The following is an 18,318-nucleotide window of genomic DNA, read 5'->3' as shown; positions in this document are numbered from 1 at the left end:
AGGAGGACAGTGTCAAAAACCTGCAGGTGGTTTGAGGAAAGGCTTGTTGAAAGGTGGAGACTACAAATGCAGCCACTCTAAAGGAACCTGGTCCTGGGAAGGCCAGAGACATGCAGGGGAAGCTAGACGTGAGGCATCCAAATCCATCTTTCACTTGTTCTGAGAGTTTCTGATGCACAAAAATACCCTGTTTCTCTGTAGAGCCCAAAAAGCTGACCCATAGCAGGTACCAATACACAGTGTCCATGAAGGAAGAGCGACTCTATTGACCGCTGAGTACAAAAGACAGTGGAAAAGAAAAAGGCTTGGGTGTTGCTTGGTTTAACAGAATACTTTGTTTCACCATGTGAAAGAAGTAACAGTTCATAATTTACCCCATATTTACATAGTATCACAAAATGAAAAGTTTAGTTGCATAGAATCGGAAACATCGGAAAACGCATGATGAAAAATTAAGAAAAAGTACTGGATTTTAAATTCTGGAACTGGAAAAGTTAAAAAAAATTACAGTATACATTATTTAACTGCTCAGATACTTTTTTCATATATAATAAATACTTATAATAAATCTATAATGAATAAAATAAATATTTGTGCTATAAATAATGAGAAAAGGACTTTAAAAACAAAATAAGTACTCAAAGGTACTTACCATCCTCCCAAGGTCTTTTAAGACTTCCTGGAAAAGATTTTTCCACCTTAAATGTCAACACATCTCCATGAACAATTTTCAGTTTTCCAGGTGCTGCATCAGAAAGCATCTAGTTTACAAAAAGGTCAATAAAATGAGCGCACACACTTCAGAGAGTAACAAAACTACAATTTAAAATACTATGTATCATTACATCAGTCAGAAAAAGTGGTCACTGATGAACTAAAAATATTGTGTCCACTGCAACAGATGTTTATGTTCCCTCTGACACATTTGAGAGGTTAGGGATATAACAGACAATAGTACAACAGTTCAGAGTTTCACAAAAATACATTAGTGTACCTTTCGTCCTCAGAATGGCTTCTATTTCTGTAGAGTATAGCAGAAACTCCACTCCTATCTGTAAGTTTTTAAATTACAGACTAAGGCCACTTTAATGAGATACTAAGGAAATAGGAATAAGCCATATGAAAAACGAACTTAACTAAATCTCATAGCCTACATACATACAAATGATTCTACACATTACTAAGACCTTTAACTTAATATACAGATAGAGTCAAGCTAAGCAGATTGTCCCTTGTCAATGCCAGGCCCCACCTGGCTTTCTGAGCCACTGCCCTGAACAGAGCATGCCTAATCCACAGGCGCTATCAACCTAATGGGTTATGCTGCATGTTTTCAACAATAGCATCTCTGAATCTATTTCTACCTTTCAATTATTTGCTTTCTTTCCTTTTTCTTAGTTCTTCTGAGAAAAGCAACATGAAATTAAGATTCCTTTGTAATCTTAATATTTTTCTTCTTCACTTCATTTGCTGTAGCACCATACTCTCACAGCATGTACTAGAACGTTGGCACCTAGTTTAAAAGAGCATTATGGCTCTGCCAACTAGAAATGTGTATTGTGTTGTGTGCCCCTCACCCAATACACAAGTTGATTCTTGAAGTCCTTGGTAAAATAGAAAACATGCTTCACTGAGCTTGTACTGCAGAAGTGGACATAATGAGAAAAACCGTGACTGCTCAAGTGGATTGCAAGGGAAGAGTAGCCCTCTTCCCAGTGTGTCTCACGTGAGCTCAGAGAACCTGGGCTAATACTTAGTTGCCAAGACAGACTCTGGAATATCTCTACGGGTATAAAAAGACAATGGAGGAGCTCAAGCTCAAATGAAACTCTACCATGGGCATCCCTGGTCCTAGTTCTACAGCTCCATAAAAGCTCATTTTTTCTCCTCCCACTCTCCCCCATACCTATTTCAGGCAACTTACAGGAAGAATACAAGGCATCACAGAAGTCAGAGGGGAGACTCCAGAGCAATGTACACAGATTGCTGAATACTTCTACCTTTGTGTCCACCCTGAGCACTGTCCATGATTCCTGATGGCACAACACACTGTATCAGTCACATATGTAGAGGTTTCTTCCCCTGCAACAGTGCGTGCTGCTTAAGGGCAGCATCTATTTCCCATCTACCTGAATAGCACCTGCACAAAGTAGGTGTTTAATACCTATTTACAAGGGAATTGTGATAGTTAACTGTGGTGTGAACTTGAAAAGACATGTCCAGTTGATTTGTTTAGCATTGTTCTGGGTGTGTCTGCATAATGGATTTAATGAAGAGGGAACTCATCCTGGGTGTGAGTGGCACCAACCAAAAGGCTTGTAGCCTGGATGGAATAAAAAGGAAAAGAAGGAAGTCTCACTTCTGTTTTTAAAGAGGAGCTCCAGTCTTTACTATTGCCTGTGGATGTCCATCTCCAGGCTTCCAGTGTACTCTTCAGCCTTTCAGCACAGTCCCCTGAGCTTCTGATACAGACTCTCCTGGGATTTTGCAGTGAGCAGCAGGCCTTCCAGTTCTGACTGGATCCTTCAGATCTCCAGTGGACAGCTTTTTGCACTCTTCCACACTTGACTTTTCATGTGGCCACAGTAAGTCCACCTAGTAAATTTTTATATGCATGATCGATCGATTGATCTATCTATCTTACATTAAATCTGCTCCTTGTGTGAACACTAACTAATACAGGAACAAATAAGTGAATGACCAAATGACACTTAGCTCTCTGAAAGGTGGCTCAAATTTTGGGGGTCAAGAAATTTGCAAAGATTTATTTTATAATGAGGCACAGTTAAGAGCTAAAATGCTTATAATAGCAGGAAGATAAATATATTGTTTGGGATCATCCAGTTTGACATGGTTAGCCACAGTAGGTTAGCAAAAATAACTAACTCTGATGTAAATATACTTTGGGATTATTTTAAAATTACTATGATTTGTTAAAACCCTGATGAGCTCCAAATAAATCTTACACAACACAATATACTAAACATTAAAAAGGAAATAGGTCTCTATGGCATATGTTCTTACTGTATAAGAATATTTAATGGTAACACTTACCAAGCGATAAGGCTAAAATATTTGTATAATTATGGTTCACATAATTAAAACTAATTGGCATACCCAAAACAAAAAGGCTGAACTAAAAGCTTATATTACGTGATGTCAATACAGACAAGTAATTAAGTAGTTAGGACTGAAACAAAACAATGTAAATTTAACTCTTTGGCATGAATCTGTATGTACCTAGATTTAAAGTTGAATGTGTATTTCTTTAGGGTTCCCATTTAGGTTCAAATCTCAGCCAATGAGAAACCAAATCCATCCTACATAAGGTCTGTCTCCTCCTTGCCAACTTGGTAGCTTCAGTTTTGCTTTCAGATCCCCCCACTATAGCAGGAATGAATGCTGGTGTTCACTGACTATGTGAAGGCCTTGAAGCAATTATGGGAGAAAAGTGCTACATAGACTGAACTGATCTGATTACAGATAACAGCCTTTGAAACACCTAAAATGATACTCAGCAATGACACAAACAGACTTTCTAACCAACCAGTAATTGAGAAAAATGTTTTCACCATGATGATACTATCTGGGGATGGTGGAGGAGTGGGAGCGATCACTATTACAGACCTTCAAGAACAACTCTGGAGCCTTACACTTCAAAACCTGGGTGGAATGACCACATTATGAATTTAAAGGCACTGCCCACTACGACCATGAGTGCAGCAGGCACTTGATTACAGTCAAATGAGCACTTCAACAGATACTCTCAAACTGCTCTATCATTTTTACTTTTTAATTTTATACTCTTCCAAAATGAGATTTAAGACACACTGAGTAAAAGGCACCAAGAATATAAAAGAAACAGAAAATAGAAAACCATACCATTAAAAGGATAAGTATATATATAAAACATGAGCACTAATAATCTCATCGTTAGAATCATTAGCTCTCATGGTTTGCACAAGAAAACACACAACTCTCACTCTCTACATGAAGTAATTATATTAAGTTTTCAAGAGAGAAATTTTTTTCTGGAATTAGGTTTTATAAAAACATGAAACAATATAATGGAGATGTCTTTCATAAAAGTCAGAAAACAAACACAAGCACATTCTTTCAAAGGTTATTAAATAAAAACATTCCTCAGAAAGCTTTCCTGCAGGGGTCAAGTAACTGTGGTGTACCTAGGTAGCTTTGTGGTGATTTAATTTGGTGAGAAAATAATGTATGCAATTCTTAGAATTCAGGCAAAATTTCTGAGAACAAATAACTACATGAAATATCTATTTTATATATTTTATACCACCGTCTCACAGTAAGGGGCTCATGGCAGCCAACACCTTGGGCAGAAGTGCTAGGCAAAACTGTAAAGCAAACAATATAAAAACCCATAATATGGAATATAATAGATGAAAAATACAATTTTTATTCTTTCAAAGCATACACAAAAAAGACGAAGGCTACTATTGCAAAGGAATTTAAGACAGTGTCACAACAGACTTTTTAAGGGAAATGACAGCATAATTGCAAAGATGGCTTGCTTGCTTTAGAACATATGTAGTAGAAACTCATCTATAGTACTTGGCATCATGAAGGAATCAGATGTCTGCTTTAGTAAATTTTTAATTCAATGTTTATTCCTTTATGTATTAACATTCCTTAAGAACAAATTTACGAAAGGAGATATTTTGAAACTTTATTATACACTTTCCTTAAATTAAAGATATTGGACCCAAATTCTCTTTCCTATTGAACGCTTGGGGTCACTGGGCCTTTAGAGCAATAGCCTTAATGGTTAAGGAGGTATGGATAATCCCTTACTAATAAAGCCAAAATATTTTCGTGGTTTTACATTTGGTTTTCATAGCTTTTCTGACACCACAGTAACTGTTACTTTTTGTTGCTGCCAATGGGTCTGTCTCTAGCACTGCGCTTTGCACTTATAATTCATAGTGGTATAAGAAATTACTTTGGCTATAAGCTACCTTTTGCCCCCTTGTGGAATTCTGTCTCCATGTTATGATTAACTACGGTCTTATCAAGTAAGTTACATGTTTTAAGTAGGCAATATGTCATGACAGAGAGTCAGGGAATTTTCCAAACAGCACTGTGTTAGTCAGTTTTACCATCACTGAGACACAGTGCCTAACATCTATAACTTAAAGGAAAGGTTTAATTTGTCTCAGTTGTGAGGGATTCAGTCAATAGTTGCCTTGCTCAAAGGCAGAGTATCACAGTAGAAAGACACAGAAGTCATGATGGAAAAAAGCTGCTCAGTTCATGGCAGCTGGGAAGCAGAGCAGAACAGTGCCAGAGAATAAAGGGCAAGGACCCGACAGACCAGCGATATACCTTCACGACCCACTGAGACACTCCCAAAGTGTGCTCCACCAATCAAAGAAGATCCCGAGGCCAGACAAGCTGATAGTCCCCATTAACCACAAGTGATTTCTGCAGAACCTCTAAATTGCTTTATATGCCCCTTTATAAAATGACAGGAAAGACAATAATTAAAATAGCAATCATCTACTGGCTATTGGCCATCGGGCTCTTTAAATCAATTTCTATCTGCTCTTGTACTATCCACAAAAGATAACTATGACTATAAACCTTCAACCATCAAAATACTGTAATAAATTAGCCAAGAAGTTATACAATGAGATAGTACCACTTACCTTTAATTTTAGATAGCTACAATGAAAAAGACTGACTACATCAAAACTTGAGCAAGCATGAAGAATAGCTACAACTCCCATGCACAGGTGGAAAGGTAAGATGGTATTGTCACCTTATAAAAATTTGTTTTTTTGTAAATGTTTACCACATAACTACCACAGAATGCAGATATTTTACTCCTAGTTCTTTAGTTAAAAAAGTACATACTGAAGAATTCCATTTGTATAAAATTCTAAAAACTGGAAATAATCTTTCAGCCAGAAAGCAGATCAGTAATTCCCTTGGGATAGGTAAAGGGAAAAGGAAAGGATAGATTACAAAGGAACGTAAGTAAGTCTGATGATGGTGTTCATTATTTTGATTGTAGTGATGATTTCTTATGACTATAAATATGTTAAAACAGTAATCTGAATGTTCCAATATGTGGGCTGGGGATTTAGCTTAGCAGCACAGTGCCTGCCTGGCAAGCGCGAGGTCATGAGTTCGATTCCTGGTACTGGAAAAAAAAAAAAAGAATGTTCCAATATGTGCAGTTTACTGAGCTTCAATTATATCTCAATAAAGCTGTAAAATACAGCTTGGTTAAGTACTCCATAAATATCAGTTATTATTGTTATACTCAGATTTAAAACAGAGAAAAAAATGAAGAAGAATCTGGAATACTTGTCTAAAAAAGACAATAATTTATGAAATTTGCTCCAGTTCAGAAATGGGGAAGAACCCACAAAGGTTTAAACTCCCTGTGATATCAGGAAAATCTTATTCCCCTCCAAGGCATCAATAATCTACTCAACCATAAAACTGTAAGAAAATAACAACCAAAGAATGCAAAATCAAAATGTTACAACATCAAGACAAAGAAGCCCTCAGTGTCTAATGGGAGTTGGATAAGCTGGAGAAAGCCTTAATGTGTCCACAGTACAGGGGATTTTCCAGGGCACCAAAGGAGTAACATTTATTTCCTCTTATACCTCATGCTAGATTGTAGTCTCCTGATCATCTTTAATCCCCAGAGGTGCCCAAGGGATGGGGACAACAATTTGATTATTTATTAAGATTTATTGACTGCTTACTATGTGTAAGGCATTCACATAATCTTTGTGAGTAAACTGAGGCACAGACAGATGTGACTTCCCGCTAAAGTCACAGAACTGGTAGTACAGCCTAAGTCAACCCATGCAGTCTGATGGTGAAGTCCATGTTCTTCACCATAAAATTATACACTACACTGCCTTGCTTGTCAGGCAAGTTTTCTTGCCTTTACAACACATGGAGAATGAAGCCTCTCTATTAACACCAGTTTTTCTTTCCTCTGAGCTGCCAGGTGATTACAGCCTAAGAACTGAGTGAAGGTACAAATGACATACTTTTAGCTAGAAGACATTTTATAAATTATTACTTTCTTTAAAAAGTAATTCTATTAGCTTAGAAATCACTAAAATGAAATCCTTAAGACAGATCACTCTCCTTCTGTCTTTGCTCAGTTTTATGATTAATTTAGGACTTCTAATAGAAAGTGGTTTTACATATTGAAACATTCTTTACAGGAAAAAGAAGCCTATTTGATAATTTAGTACTCAATATTTCTTTTTAAGGTGAGTTCATTCCTACACAGAAGACAGAAGGAATTAATTTTGCTTCTTTTGAAACGGATGAGAAATCAAACACACATTGTGTGTAGACTAATTTATCTTGAAATTAGCCTTGATACTTAGAAAGAGCATAAAACTTTGATAACCAACGCTATTTACTGAGTCAGCTAATACACAGATATACACAATTACAGAGACAGTCAACCTTATTTCTCACGTGAGACATTACTGACTATTTGATCTAGGGTAGGTACTGTTGTATGTACAGAAAATACAGCAGGGAATAAAACAGATGCAAATTTGTACCCTCATAGTATTTATATTCTAGAAGGGTGAATCTGAAAACACACAAATGAGAAGAACATATATACAGTGTATCTAATGATGATCTCAAATGAGGTAAAACAAGGCAGAGGGTTAGGAGGCAGCGGCTTGGATGACAGGGATGACTGAGAAGAGATGGGTGGCAAGTGCTCTTTTAAACAGTTTCTTTGAAGATCGTTAGGTCAAATGATAAGGAACATGCATATTAAAGCAATAAGCAGAAATTCATTTTATTATCATGTCTAATAAAGCAAAATGCAAACAAGCCAGGCACGATGGTGCATGCAAGTAATTCCAACAGTCTGGGAGGCTGGAGCAGATGAATCACAACTTTGAGCCTAGCCTAGGCAACTTGGTGATGCAAGACTCTGTCTCAAAATTTAAAAAGGGATGCAGATGTGCCTCAGTCCAAAGGCCCTAGGCTCAATTCCCAGTACCACCATTATCAAAACAAACATCACCAAAGACAACAACAAAAACAACGAACATGTACCAGATGGGGAGATTTGAGAATTAAAAAGTCTGTATGGGCACAAAACATCAGCTGAGTACTCTCTATGTCCAGAAATGGTCAGAAGAATAACCCTGAAGAGAATCACGCAACATTATTCAGGTTTTTCTAATCATCTCATGACCTTACCAAAAATAACAGTCTCACTTCCACATGTGAATGGAACACAGTTCTTAAAATAATAAGGATCAAAACAAAAATTACTACTAAATTTCATATCTGATGAAGGAACACATTCCATGTGATAACCCCAAAATAAAGTTACAAATCTGAAATGAATTCTATCAGAATTAGATACAATTAAATATTATGTAATTCTGCGAAGCATAAACACTAGATGAGAAAAAAATCACTCCGTTTCTCAAAAAATAAGATGTATGCACACAAAGTCCTAGATTTTAAAACCAATTTTCTCAAACTGTTCAAACAGAAGCTAAACATTTTTCCATTAACACATTCACAAATATTAGAATGTATTAATTTTAAACCAATTTGTCCTTTTGTATAAAGTAGAATGTGGATAATTTTATTTTTCTATTATAGTCACATAATAAATTGCCAGTCATCTGAACCAAAGGTTCAGGGCTATTTTAAAGTTATAGAATTATACAGGACTCAAACAAAGGCCCTTAAATCATTAAGTGCTCCCATGAGGAATTCCCTTTAGAGGATCCCTGGAGTAATGTATCCCACTGTTTGACAGTATTTTAAAAACTTAAGTCCTTCCTTATTTCAAATCCTCAAACTGCCTCCCTCAATTCCCACCTATTTGCTTTAGTTGTTTCTAGGAAAGATCAAAAACAGCTTATCCTCTCTACTGCCAACTTCTGATAAGCATCTACGAAGACCCTTACTCAAGGTTTCTCTACTCCGTGGAAATATGTCCAGTCCCTTCAATATTTCAATAATATTGAGAACAGTACCTGTTTTTAAAGATGCACATACCATTTCATTCAAATCTCATCCTAAATCTATAAACATAGTGATACGTCATTCCTTCACTTACAATGCATGAACTTTTAGTCTTTCTTGATGAACAGGTAGCATATAACTTCAACTCTTGCTTGTGAAAAAGCTTTCCTGAATCTAAATGAAGTCCTCAAAAGTCATGCTAACAAATCATACTAGTCATTTTTACTAAAGGAAAAGGTTACAATATGCACAGCAAATAGATCCTCCCTCAAAAGTTACAAAACAGAGATAGAGATCATAGAAAACAGATGGTTTAACATTAGTATATAAAGCAGGTTTATTCAAGCTGTACGCAATAACCATCTGGAGATGCTTGTTAGAAATGTAGATTTCTATACCTCTCTAGACCACAGGATGAAACTCTCTGGATGGTGCCTAGAGATCCACAGTTGGAGAATTAATCTTTGATTACTCCTGGGCTTAAGAAGTGTGGTCTAGCTGGGGATATAGTTCAGGGGCACAGTGCCTGCCTGGCAAGCATAAGGTCCTGAGTTTGATTCCCGGTATCAAAAAAAGAATCATAGTCTAAGATTCAAAATGGGTTTTTGTTTCCTAAAAAAGACACTGTAAGTACCTCACCTGTAACCCAGGAATAAACCGAGTGTCCTTTTCAACAACCAGCAGTTCTGCAACATTGGCATTGAGAATGGATCTTGTGATTCCTCCCGGCCCAGGGCCCACTTCATAAACATAGGCATTTGTCAGATTTCCAGCTTTCCTTACAATTTTATCTAGAGAAAAGAAAGTTTTAGGCTTGTTGATGATCTCTGCAAACTTCAATGCATGAAATTTTAAACAGAAAATAATCTACAACAAATTCTTATCAGTTGCTGCCCAATCAACAAATCCTTTATATATAGTATTTATTTAGTTACTTAACTCTCAACATAAACCAGCATTTAACGGTTATTTATATTCTATCACATCACTGTTTAATTTTCCCAGTTAACAAAAGTGAAATAATTTTGGCAAATTTCCTTAAATTCATCTAAACTGAATTTTCTCTCTGTTCTTCCACCAAAACAATCAATTACTGAGACTTGGCTAGCTAAGCATGTAACAATACTTCTCTAAGTTATAGAACAGTAACTCACTCAAGTATTTGACTAAACAAGACTACTTACATATTAAGAATCTTCAATATTGCTAATTAATAATTCCAAAGCAATAAGAGCAGTCTTCAATTTTATCTGTAGACATCTATTTTGTGTTAAGTATGGCACTAGCAACAAATTCCTAGGTGATAACACTGAGAAATTTAAATTCTTGGTCATTTCCAGAAAATAGTTAAATTTAGTACTGGTATTAAAAAGATGGCAAACATGCACATTAATGCACATTAAGTCTTCAATGAGTCAATTTAAGATAGCAGACCTAAAGTCATAGAAAAGCAGAGTACTGATGATTCACTCCAACTAATCACACTTGTAGAAAAACATACTATGGGCTGGTCTTACTGACTATAAGATATTAAAATCCGAGCATGTGAGCTTCAAAGGATAGTGGAATTTTAGCTCCTAAAAACATACCAGCATTTCTTGGCAGTGTTTATTAACACCATATAATGTCAGCTTGGCTTGTTATTGATAATCTGCTCGTATAAACTTAAAGGCAAAGACAATCTTTTAATCACAAAGAGTTTTGAAATTTAACAGGTATAGGAAAGGAATTAACATCCACTAACTATCGCTGTGTTAGGATTCTCTCACCTAATTCTTACAACACATTAACTAAGAACTATTCCAATTTTTCCTTGTCTATTGTTTTATTTGTGCAAGATCATACAGAAAGCAAACAGCAGAGAAAGAACTCAAACTTTACATTCAGAGCCAATCTTTGCTACCTTAGAGCCAAGGAAACAAGGAGCCACAGGAAACAAGAATGATTAATTAAGCCCAGGCATTACAGAGTGAATATTCTCATTTTTAAAGATGGGAAGCTATGAGTACACAGACAGTGGTTCCACCTTCACACTTCTCAATATACTGAAATACTGATGAACATCAAATGCAAGGCCAAATCACTAAGCTTGAGTATCTTTTTCTTTTTCTTTTTTTTTTTCAGTACCGAGAATCGAACTCACGACCTTGCGCTTGCCAGGCAGGCGCTTATGCCACTGAGCTATATTCTCAGCCCCTTGAGTATCAGTCTTGCTCTGATCCCACCTGACCTTCACTCTATGACAATTACCTTAACCTCCCTTTCACTATGTTTTCCACCGGAAAAGTGGATTATACTATCTAGAATGTGGAACTTACACAGGAGTAAAGACATGAGAAAATATAAAGGCAGAAATTTTTAAAATGTATTTTCACCCCAGAGAATACTTTATATTTAAAATGCAGCTAATCACTAGTAGAAAGGGCTGGTACTAGTTACTGGAACCAAAGAATTTTAGAAGTCGGCAGTCTTTTAAAAGCCCTCACAGTAGGCCCCTCTCTCAATTAAAAGATGAGAAAACTTAAGCTGTTTTATCCAAACTAAAATTGCTACAGGCAGAATAAAGCCTGTACAAGAGGTGATCAAAAGATATTCGGAATGTTCCAATTTTCTAAAAAATTGCAGTAAAGGACACATTGGCAAAAGCAATGTGTTTGAAGCAAGGGGCAGTATTTTGAGCATTCTGAGAGGCGATTAATGACAATGTGTCTTACTGTAAAATTTTAAATGTTTATTCACCGTATGTCACAATTACTCCAAACATTACAGTGTGTTCTCATCCACCTTTTTCACTGGATTCAGACCCGGAGACTTCTGGCTCTTCTCCAAAGTCAAAGTGACATTAAAAGGTATTTTTTGTTTGTTTGTTTGTTTTCCGGTACCGGGAATCAAACTCACGACCTTGCGCTTGCCAGGCAGGCACTGTGCCGCTGAGCTAAATCCCCAGCCCCTAGCCCCACATTAAAAGGTAAATGTTCTGAATCGACTCAAGCATTGAGGTAGGCAGGACATTGCAACTACAAATTTTCATCAGAGGACTTCTAGAACTGCTCCATAAAGTTGAAAGAATGATATATGTTCAAAGAAAGCGGGGTGAGGAGGATGAATGAGAATGTGTCCTTTACTGTAATGGTTTTTTTTTTTTTAAAGAAAATTTAAACAGTCATATTTTTTGAGCATACCTCAGTGTTCAAGTCATAAAACACATATTTTTTGTGGACTGTGTATCATTTCACGAAAATAACTTTTTGGCTAATTTTTGAAGAAGAGCCAAGTAGAATGAAATACCAAAATCTCAAAACCTAAGTCCTCCTTGTAGTGAATTAATACACACATTTGTAAGCGATTTTATTCTTGCAATCTCACCTTTTACAAGAACGATGACTAAGAAATGGGAACAGTTAAGCCAAGGTATACATTGATCAAAACTCACTAAATCAAGCACCTCAAACTTGCATTTCACCATACGTAAATTTTACCTCAAAAAAAGTGACTGAAAAGAAAGGTATGAGAATGTAAACTATTATGTAAACCCCTCCAGGACAGGCTGCCTTGCTCCCTTCCTTATGGTATCACCGGCATTTGCACATAGCAGGTTTCACAATATGTATTTCCCGAATATCTGCACCTTTGAGGATTTCTTTGACTTAAAAAGTGAACGTTTAAATAATGAGTCCTGGGGCTGGGGACTTAGCTCAGTGGCACAGCGCCTGCCCAGCAAGCGCAAGGTCGTGAGTTCGATTCCCACTACCGAAAAAAAAAAATAATGAGTCCTATGAAGGATACCCTTTCGAAATAAGGTATCAACGAAATCTTTGCACTGATTTAAATTCTGTAACTTTAAAATGCGCGAAAAGCCACAGTAGTCCCTTTTCAGGGTCTGATTTCACGGCTTGCGCTCGCGTGCTCACAGGCGCCTCTGCAGACCCGGATCCGCTCCGCGCCGCGGGCCTGGCTCACCGCGCGGGGCTGGGCGGGCCCACGGCGCCCCGCCCCTGAGCGCTGCGGCTCGCGAGCAAGTAATGCCTTGCACGTGTCGGGGAGGCAGCGCCTCCGGTAAGAAAAGGAAGAACCTGACCAAACGCCCGCTGCACGCTACGCCTGGTCCTGAAAACCTGCCCGCCGGGTCCGCGCGAGACCCCGGCCCACGCCCCCTGGGACGCCCGGGGAGAACTGGGGCGCACTGACGACACATCCACCTGTCAGCCTCAAGTCCAGGAGAAAATTCTGGGACAGCTGCTTCACTGCTTGCAGTCTGAACAACTTAATGATTTCTCGAATGGTGGGCAACGGCGGGAGACGAAGAGCGCTGAGCTTCCCGGAGGCTGCCATGAACCCTGCAAGCGCCGCGGGTGTCACTAGGGTCTTTCCGGGAGGTTCAAAAGCATCCGGCAGAGGAGGAGCCTGGGAGGTTACAGCCCGCCTCCATGCAAAGCTCATTGGTCGTTGGCACACACACCCCCCCCCCGCCGCCGGAAGTGACGTTAACAACAGGCAATCTGGTGCGCTGAGAGCGCAGGCTCTGCGAGCTGGGAAACGGTAGTTCAAACGTGCAAGCTCGGTGAATGATTCAGCTGGAGTAGCTTGATAAGAGTGGGAGTCGGAGTGCCCAGCATTGCCCTGGCTCTGTAATCCCGCGTAGAGAGATGTCGCCCGTGCTCTCTGAGGGCCCAGATGCCTGACTGGGAATAGCAGAAAGCAGGTGATTAGAGACAAATCTCTTTGTTGGCAGTTCTCTCTTATTGCTGGGGGTGTTTACAAGCTCACTTCTGTAGTTGCTGCATATTGCGTACCTAACTTGTCTTAGCCTGTTTTTGTTTTTTACAAAGAAAAAGTTTATTTTCATCACAAGAACACAGACTACGTACAAAACACACCAACAGTTTTTAAAAAGGTGCATTATGCATCTTCTGCAAATTTATACTACAAAAGATGCCATCTTTTAAATATATAACATAAAAAACAAAAAAAAAATTTAAGAAATCATTGACATTGTAACGCAACATACGTGAATCCACCTGCAACTTCTAAAAAACCACAGTAACCTGTCTGGTAGAGTTCCTAGTTGGGGTGGGGGGTGATGTATACCTACATTTTGTTGCAAAAGAGCTCAGGACACTAACAGGGAGGAAAAATAGAGTAGCGTGGTCGACGATATACCTCTGTTAAATAAGAGTACAAATGTGGTGAGGAATAGGTGAGTGCACAGCTATGGTTCAGAGGCCGAAGGGCTTGCACCACCAACCACCCACCCCAGCTGGCAAACCAAATTTCAGTCTTTTATTGGGATGCAGCATGGGTCAGTGGGGCCCTCACCTGCGGGAACAGCCAGTGCTATGTATGTCTCCAGACTCCTTGAAGTAGTCATGAACATACAACGTCAAACTGCGTAGCAGAATCAACACAAGTCTGGAGAAGGATAAACTCAAGTCCTAATACATACCAACTACTGTGGACAGGATGAAGTCCCCAATCACCAAAGATGAGCTGTACAGTTTCACAGTACAGTATTTGCAAGCTATTATTAAGGCACTAAATTATAAAACAAAAATTACAGTGTCAAAAGGTGGGTAGACCAGCTATTTTATGAAAGAAGTTCCCTGGTCAGGATGGTAGAGGCTGAGCCATTTGGTTGGAAAGACACCAGATTCACAGAGGGGCCAAGGTCAGAGTTGGGACTGGACCACCAAATGGAAACAAGGTGACCTTGTGATTCCCAGTGGACCTGAGGTCTGCACTGGGCAGTGTCACTCCAGATGGATTCCTTTGTAGCTCAGGGAACACAGCAAGTGTATGGAGGAGAGAACTGATGTACATAGTAACTTAACTCAAATTATATATTCTATCTATCTATTGTCTATCTTCCATTTATATATGATGCATGTGCTAAAACATAAGTGCATATTTATATGTTTGCATGCAGGGTGGGCTCATATTCAATAGCAGAATAGATAACAACAAAATAAGTGGTTATATATAGGAATAAATCAATGACCTTCATTTGGATTTTATAGTCAGCAGGAACCTGGAGGGTGGGACCAAGACAAGTGAACCTGGACCATGCTGTCCAAATGTCATCAAGTTTCCGATCTACCCCACTGTCTTGCCAAAGGTGAAATGGTTGCCCTCATGGGTTTATTTGTTTCAGGGAGTCCTGCCAGGTGGCCAGCCAACTAGCAGAATTAGATGAAGTCTGGCGCCAAGAATTTCTAGCTAACAAAAAGCAATTCCCTTCCCTTCAGTTACCTTGGCAAAATTACCTCATATGATCCTTAACTAAGTGATGCAGTATTTGTTCCTGTCTGGGAGAAACGGTCCTGGGGAGCAGGGATTTCACAGCTGTGGGGCCTGAGACAGGATACAGAAGTACAGTGTTACCATGAAGGTTTATTCTATTTAACCTCAGCTCCATTCTGTGGCTTCCTTTGTGGCATCCTTTGGGCTATACAGCAGGAGGGCTTCAGAACTGATTGGATTGCTTTTGAGCTTCAGAGAGTGGGTAAAGCAGGAGTAGCCTCAGGCATAGACTGTGCAGCACCCTGTTTAGATACTGGGCATGGTGGAGAACAGGATCGACTCCCACTCTTATCAAGCTACTCTCCATGGTGGCAACAGGGCATGGTGGAGAAGACCTGATACCCAGCAGGAGCTGTTCACAGGCAGGGTTCTTTGTTTCATTTTTATTTTTTAAAGGCAAAAGTAAAAAAAAAAACAAAAAAAAAACCAACAATAAAAACAATACAGAATTTCAAAACAAGATGACAGGAAATTAACAATGGTTATTATATTGCATATTGTTATCTTCAAAGTAGTTGCTCAGATTACCAGATACAGGCATGTAAGATTGATCAAACAATATAAACACTAATCCTTGCACAAAGAACAAGGAGGCAGGGAAGGTACAGAGAAAGAAACTTCTCGTAGGAAGTTTGTGCAACCAGGGACTTTGCTAGAGATCTCTGAAAGAGCTCTGAGAGAAAGAAATGGAAATTGGCACTGTCAAGACTTCAGTCACAGGGCAGCCTGGCCTTTTTTCTTTGTGACCAGTTTTCCACTTATGCTTAACAAAACCTGGCAAAAGACCTGTTTCAAAGCAAGACAAAGCTGTAACCAACTTCAGTCTAACGACTGGCATATCATATGAATCAAGCCAGGTAGAAGGATGAAAAGAAACCCAACACACAGGATATCAGGCTGATTAGAAAATGTTCCTCTTTCCTTAATTCAATGAAGGCATTCACTGAGAATGGCAGTCACCGAAATCAATAACTTGCACAGCATCAATCTGTGCATTCTCTGCCTGCCTCTTTTTTGTGCCATTTACATTCTGAATTTTCCTTGTCAGATAAGGTTACAGACAAAGCGCCAGGCGAGCTGTGACATATCTTAGGGAACAAACTTTTTTTCTGATTACTAGCATACATCTGTCATTGCCAGGGTGGCCCTAACCTAGCAGAATGCTTTTACCTTGCTAATGTGACACTTTCTTTTTTTGTCTTTTTGAGACAGGGTCGCACTCTGCAGTTCAGGCTGGCCTTGAGCTCGCTTTGTACTCCAGGCTGGCCTTGAACTCACAACGATCCTCCTGCCTCAGCCTTCTGAGTGCTGGGATTACAGGTGTGCGCCATGGCACTAATGTGACGCTTTAAATTTACCATATGTTTATAGGCAGCAGGTCTGGGTCTCCAAGAACAACCTTCATCCTTTCCTTCAGATCAAGGGGTAAACCATCAATAAATCAAGAATGCTTTACTTGCTCTGATGAGGGGGACCAGAGCCCTGGTCTGCTTAGATGATGATTGATATATTAGCTGTGCTTCTAAAAAAGAATGGATAAGTTTGCCAAAGACCAATTTATATTTATAATCTTTTCCTCACCTCTACTCCTTACCTGGACAAGAAAAATTATGGCTTTCAAAATTACAGTTTTCAAAAATATAGCGCTTTCCTACATAGATGTGTTTAAAAAACCAACACAAGCCTCTCATCACCAAATTTAAAAGATTATTTTGACACCCAAATTGATCCGCATGAAATTTAACTTGGCAAAGCATAACTGAACTTGACAGTTTTTTGAGAAAAAAGAAATACTTTTGCTGGCTGAAGAGTAAGGGAGCAACCCTACAGGGTTTCAGAAGTAAGTGGATAATCCCCTTGTAAGGTGATTTCACTTGCCACTAGTGGGAGAACAGATTCTTTTAAAATAAAGTAACATATTTTTAAAAAATCATCTTAGGGAGGAAAAGTTCTTGGAGAAGTTGTTTGCCAAAGCTCTCCACACTAGTTGACGTAGGAACTAGTCATCCTGCAGACTCTGCCTGAGTGTACGCTCCAACAGCTGCTTTGGGGACCCAGTTCTGGCCAGTGAAAGATGGTGACTCATTCATCTGTTTGCTGAACTTGGTCAGCCCTGAAGCCTTTCTGGTTTCACTAATCTGTCTGACCCAGCTGAGGGCACGATGGAAATGTGGGGAAGCCTCTATGTTCCCTACATACCTAACTACTCATCCTGCACAGGAGAGGCAGGATGGCAAGGCCTGGGGTGGGAGGAGGGGACAGTTTGGTCTGAGGTGTCAGTGAGACACAGGAGGCTTTCAAATTTGGCTTATTTCTTGCTGTAGGCCCATGGGTAGGCCTGTGTTGTTAAATAAAACCAGGGGCAGCAAACATCTATGAAGTGCCAGTCAGTACTTGTAATTATCTGAGGGTTTGTGTGGACTCTGTTGCATATTATTATTTTTTTTTTTTTTTGATGCCTTGAAAATGTAAAAATCATCTGGGTGTGGTGGGAGATGCCTGTAATTCCAGCACGTGGGAGGCTGAGGCAGGAGGATCTGCATGAGTTTGAAGCCAGCCTGGGCTACATAGTGAGTTCAAGACCAGCCTGAACTACATGGCAGGACCCTGTCTCAGAAAAAAAAAACAAAAAAAAACATTCTTGGCCCACTGAGGCTGTATATCATAGTTTGTATACCCATGAATCGAACCTTCTCCCTGAATCAAGGTGCTTCTCTTTCTTGAAAATATTTTTAGAATTCCACTTTGCTGACAGATACCAGGTGAGCCCCTGGATTTAAGCCCCAAACTGCAAGCCACACTGAGTTTACCGGGTTCTTCAAGGTGCTACCCAGAAACAAGTCTTGGGCTACAGTCTTCTCCACTCTGTCACTGCTGCTGGGGAGAGCTGCAGAAACAGGAAGCGAGGCTTTCCCCGCAGGGAGAGATAGATGTAAACATCTGTGAAGTGTTCCATCAGTCTCATTCTGCTCAGAGAGGCTATTCAAAGTGGCTCCTGGAGTGGGA

General features: G+C 39.2%; 1 protein-coding gene across 2 annotated transcripts in view; it reads right to left on the bottom strand.

Annotated features, from left to right (window-relative positions):
* The window catches only part of Tfb1m (transcription factor B1, mitochondrial), a 53,721-nt gene extending 40,278 nt beyond the window's left edge, over window positions 1–13,443 (bottom strand). Inside the window, exons 1-4 of one of the 2 annotated variants that reach the window (XM_005390549.2) lie at window positions 13,215–13,443; window positions 9,655–9,806; window positions 1,925–2,033; window positions 653–745 (exon numbers count right to left, since the gene is read on the bottom strand). In XM_005390549.2, the coding sequence (XP_005390606.2) occupies window positions 653–745; window positions 1,925–2,033; window positions 9,655–9,806; window positions 13,215–13,347 (487 nt within the window). In that variant the 5' untranslated portion in view covers window positions 13,348–13,443. Of the gene's footprint in view, window positions 1–652; window positions 762–1,924; window positions 2,034–9,654; window positions 9,807–13,214 lie in introns of both variants that reach the window. The other variant, XM_005390550.2, reaches the window with a different exon arrangement.
* Between the last annotated feature and the right edge of the window lie 4,875 nt (window positions 13,444–18,318).

The sequence above is a fragment of the Chinchilla lanigera genome, unplaced genomic scaffold (genome assembly GCF_000276665.1).
Source record: "Chinchilla lanigera isolate Chin_1 unplaced genomic scaffold, ChiLan1.0 scaffold00038, whole genome shotgun sequence".
NCBI lineage: Eukaryota > Metazoa > Chordata > Mammalia > Rodentia > Chinchillidae > Chinchilla > Chinchilla lanigera.
Note: the sequence above shows the minus strand (reverse complement) of the source record. Positions and strands in the feature narration are given on the sequence as shown.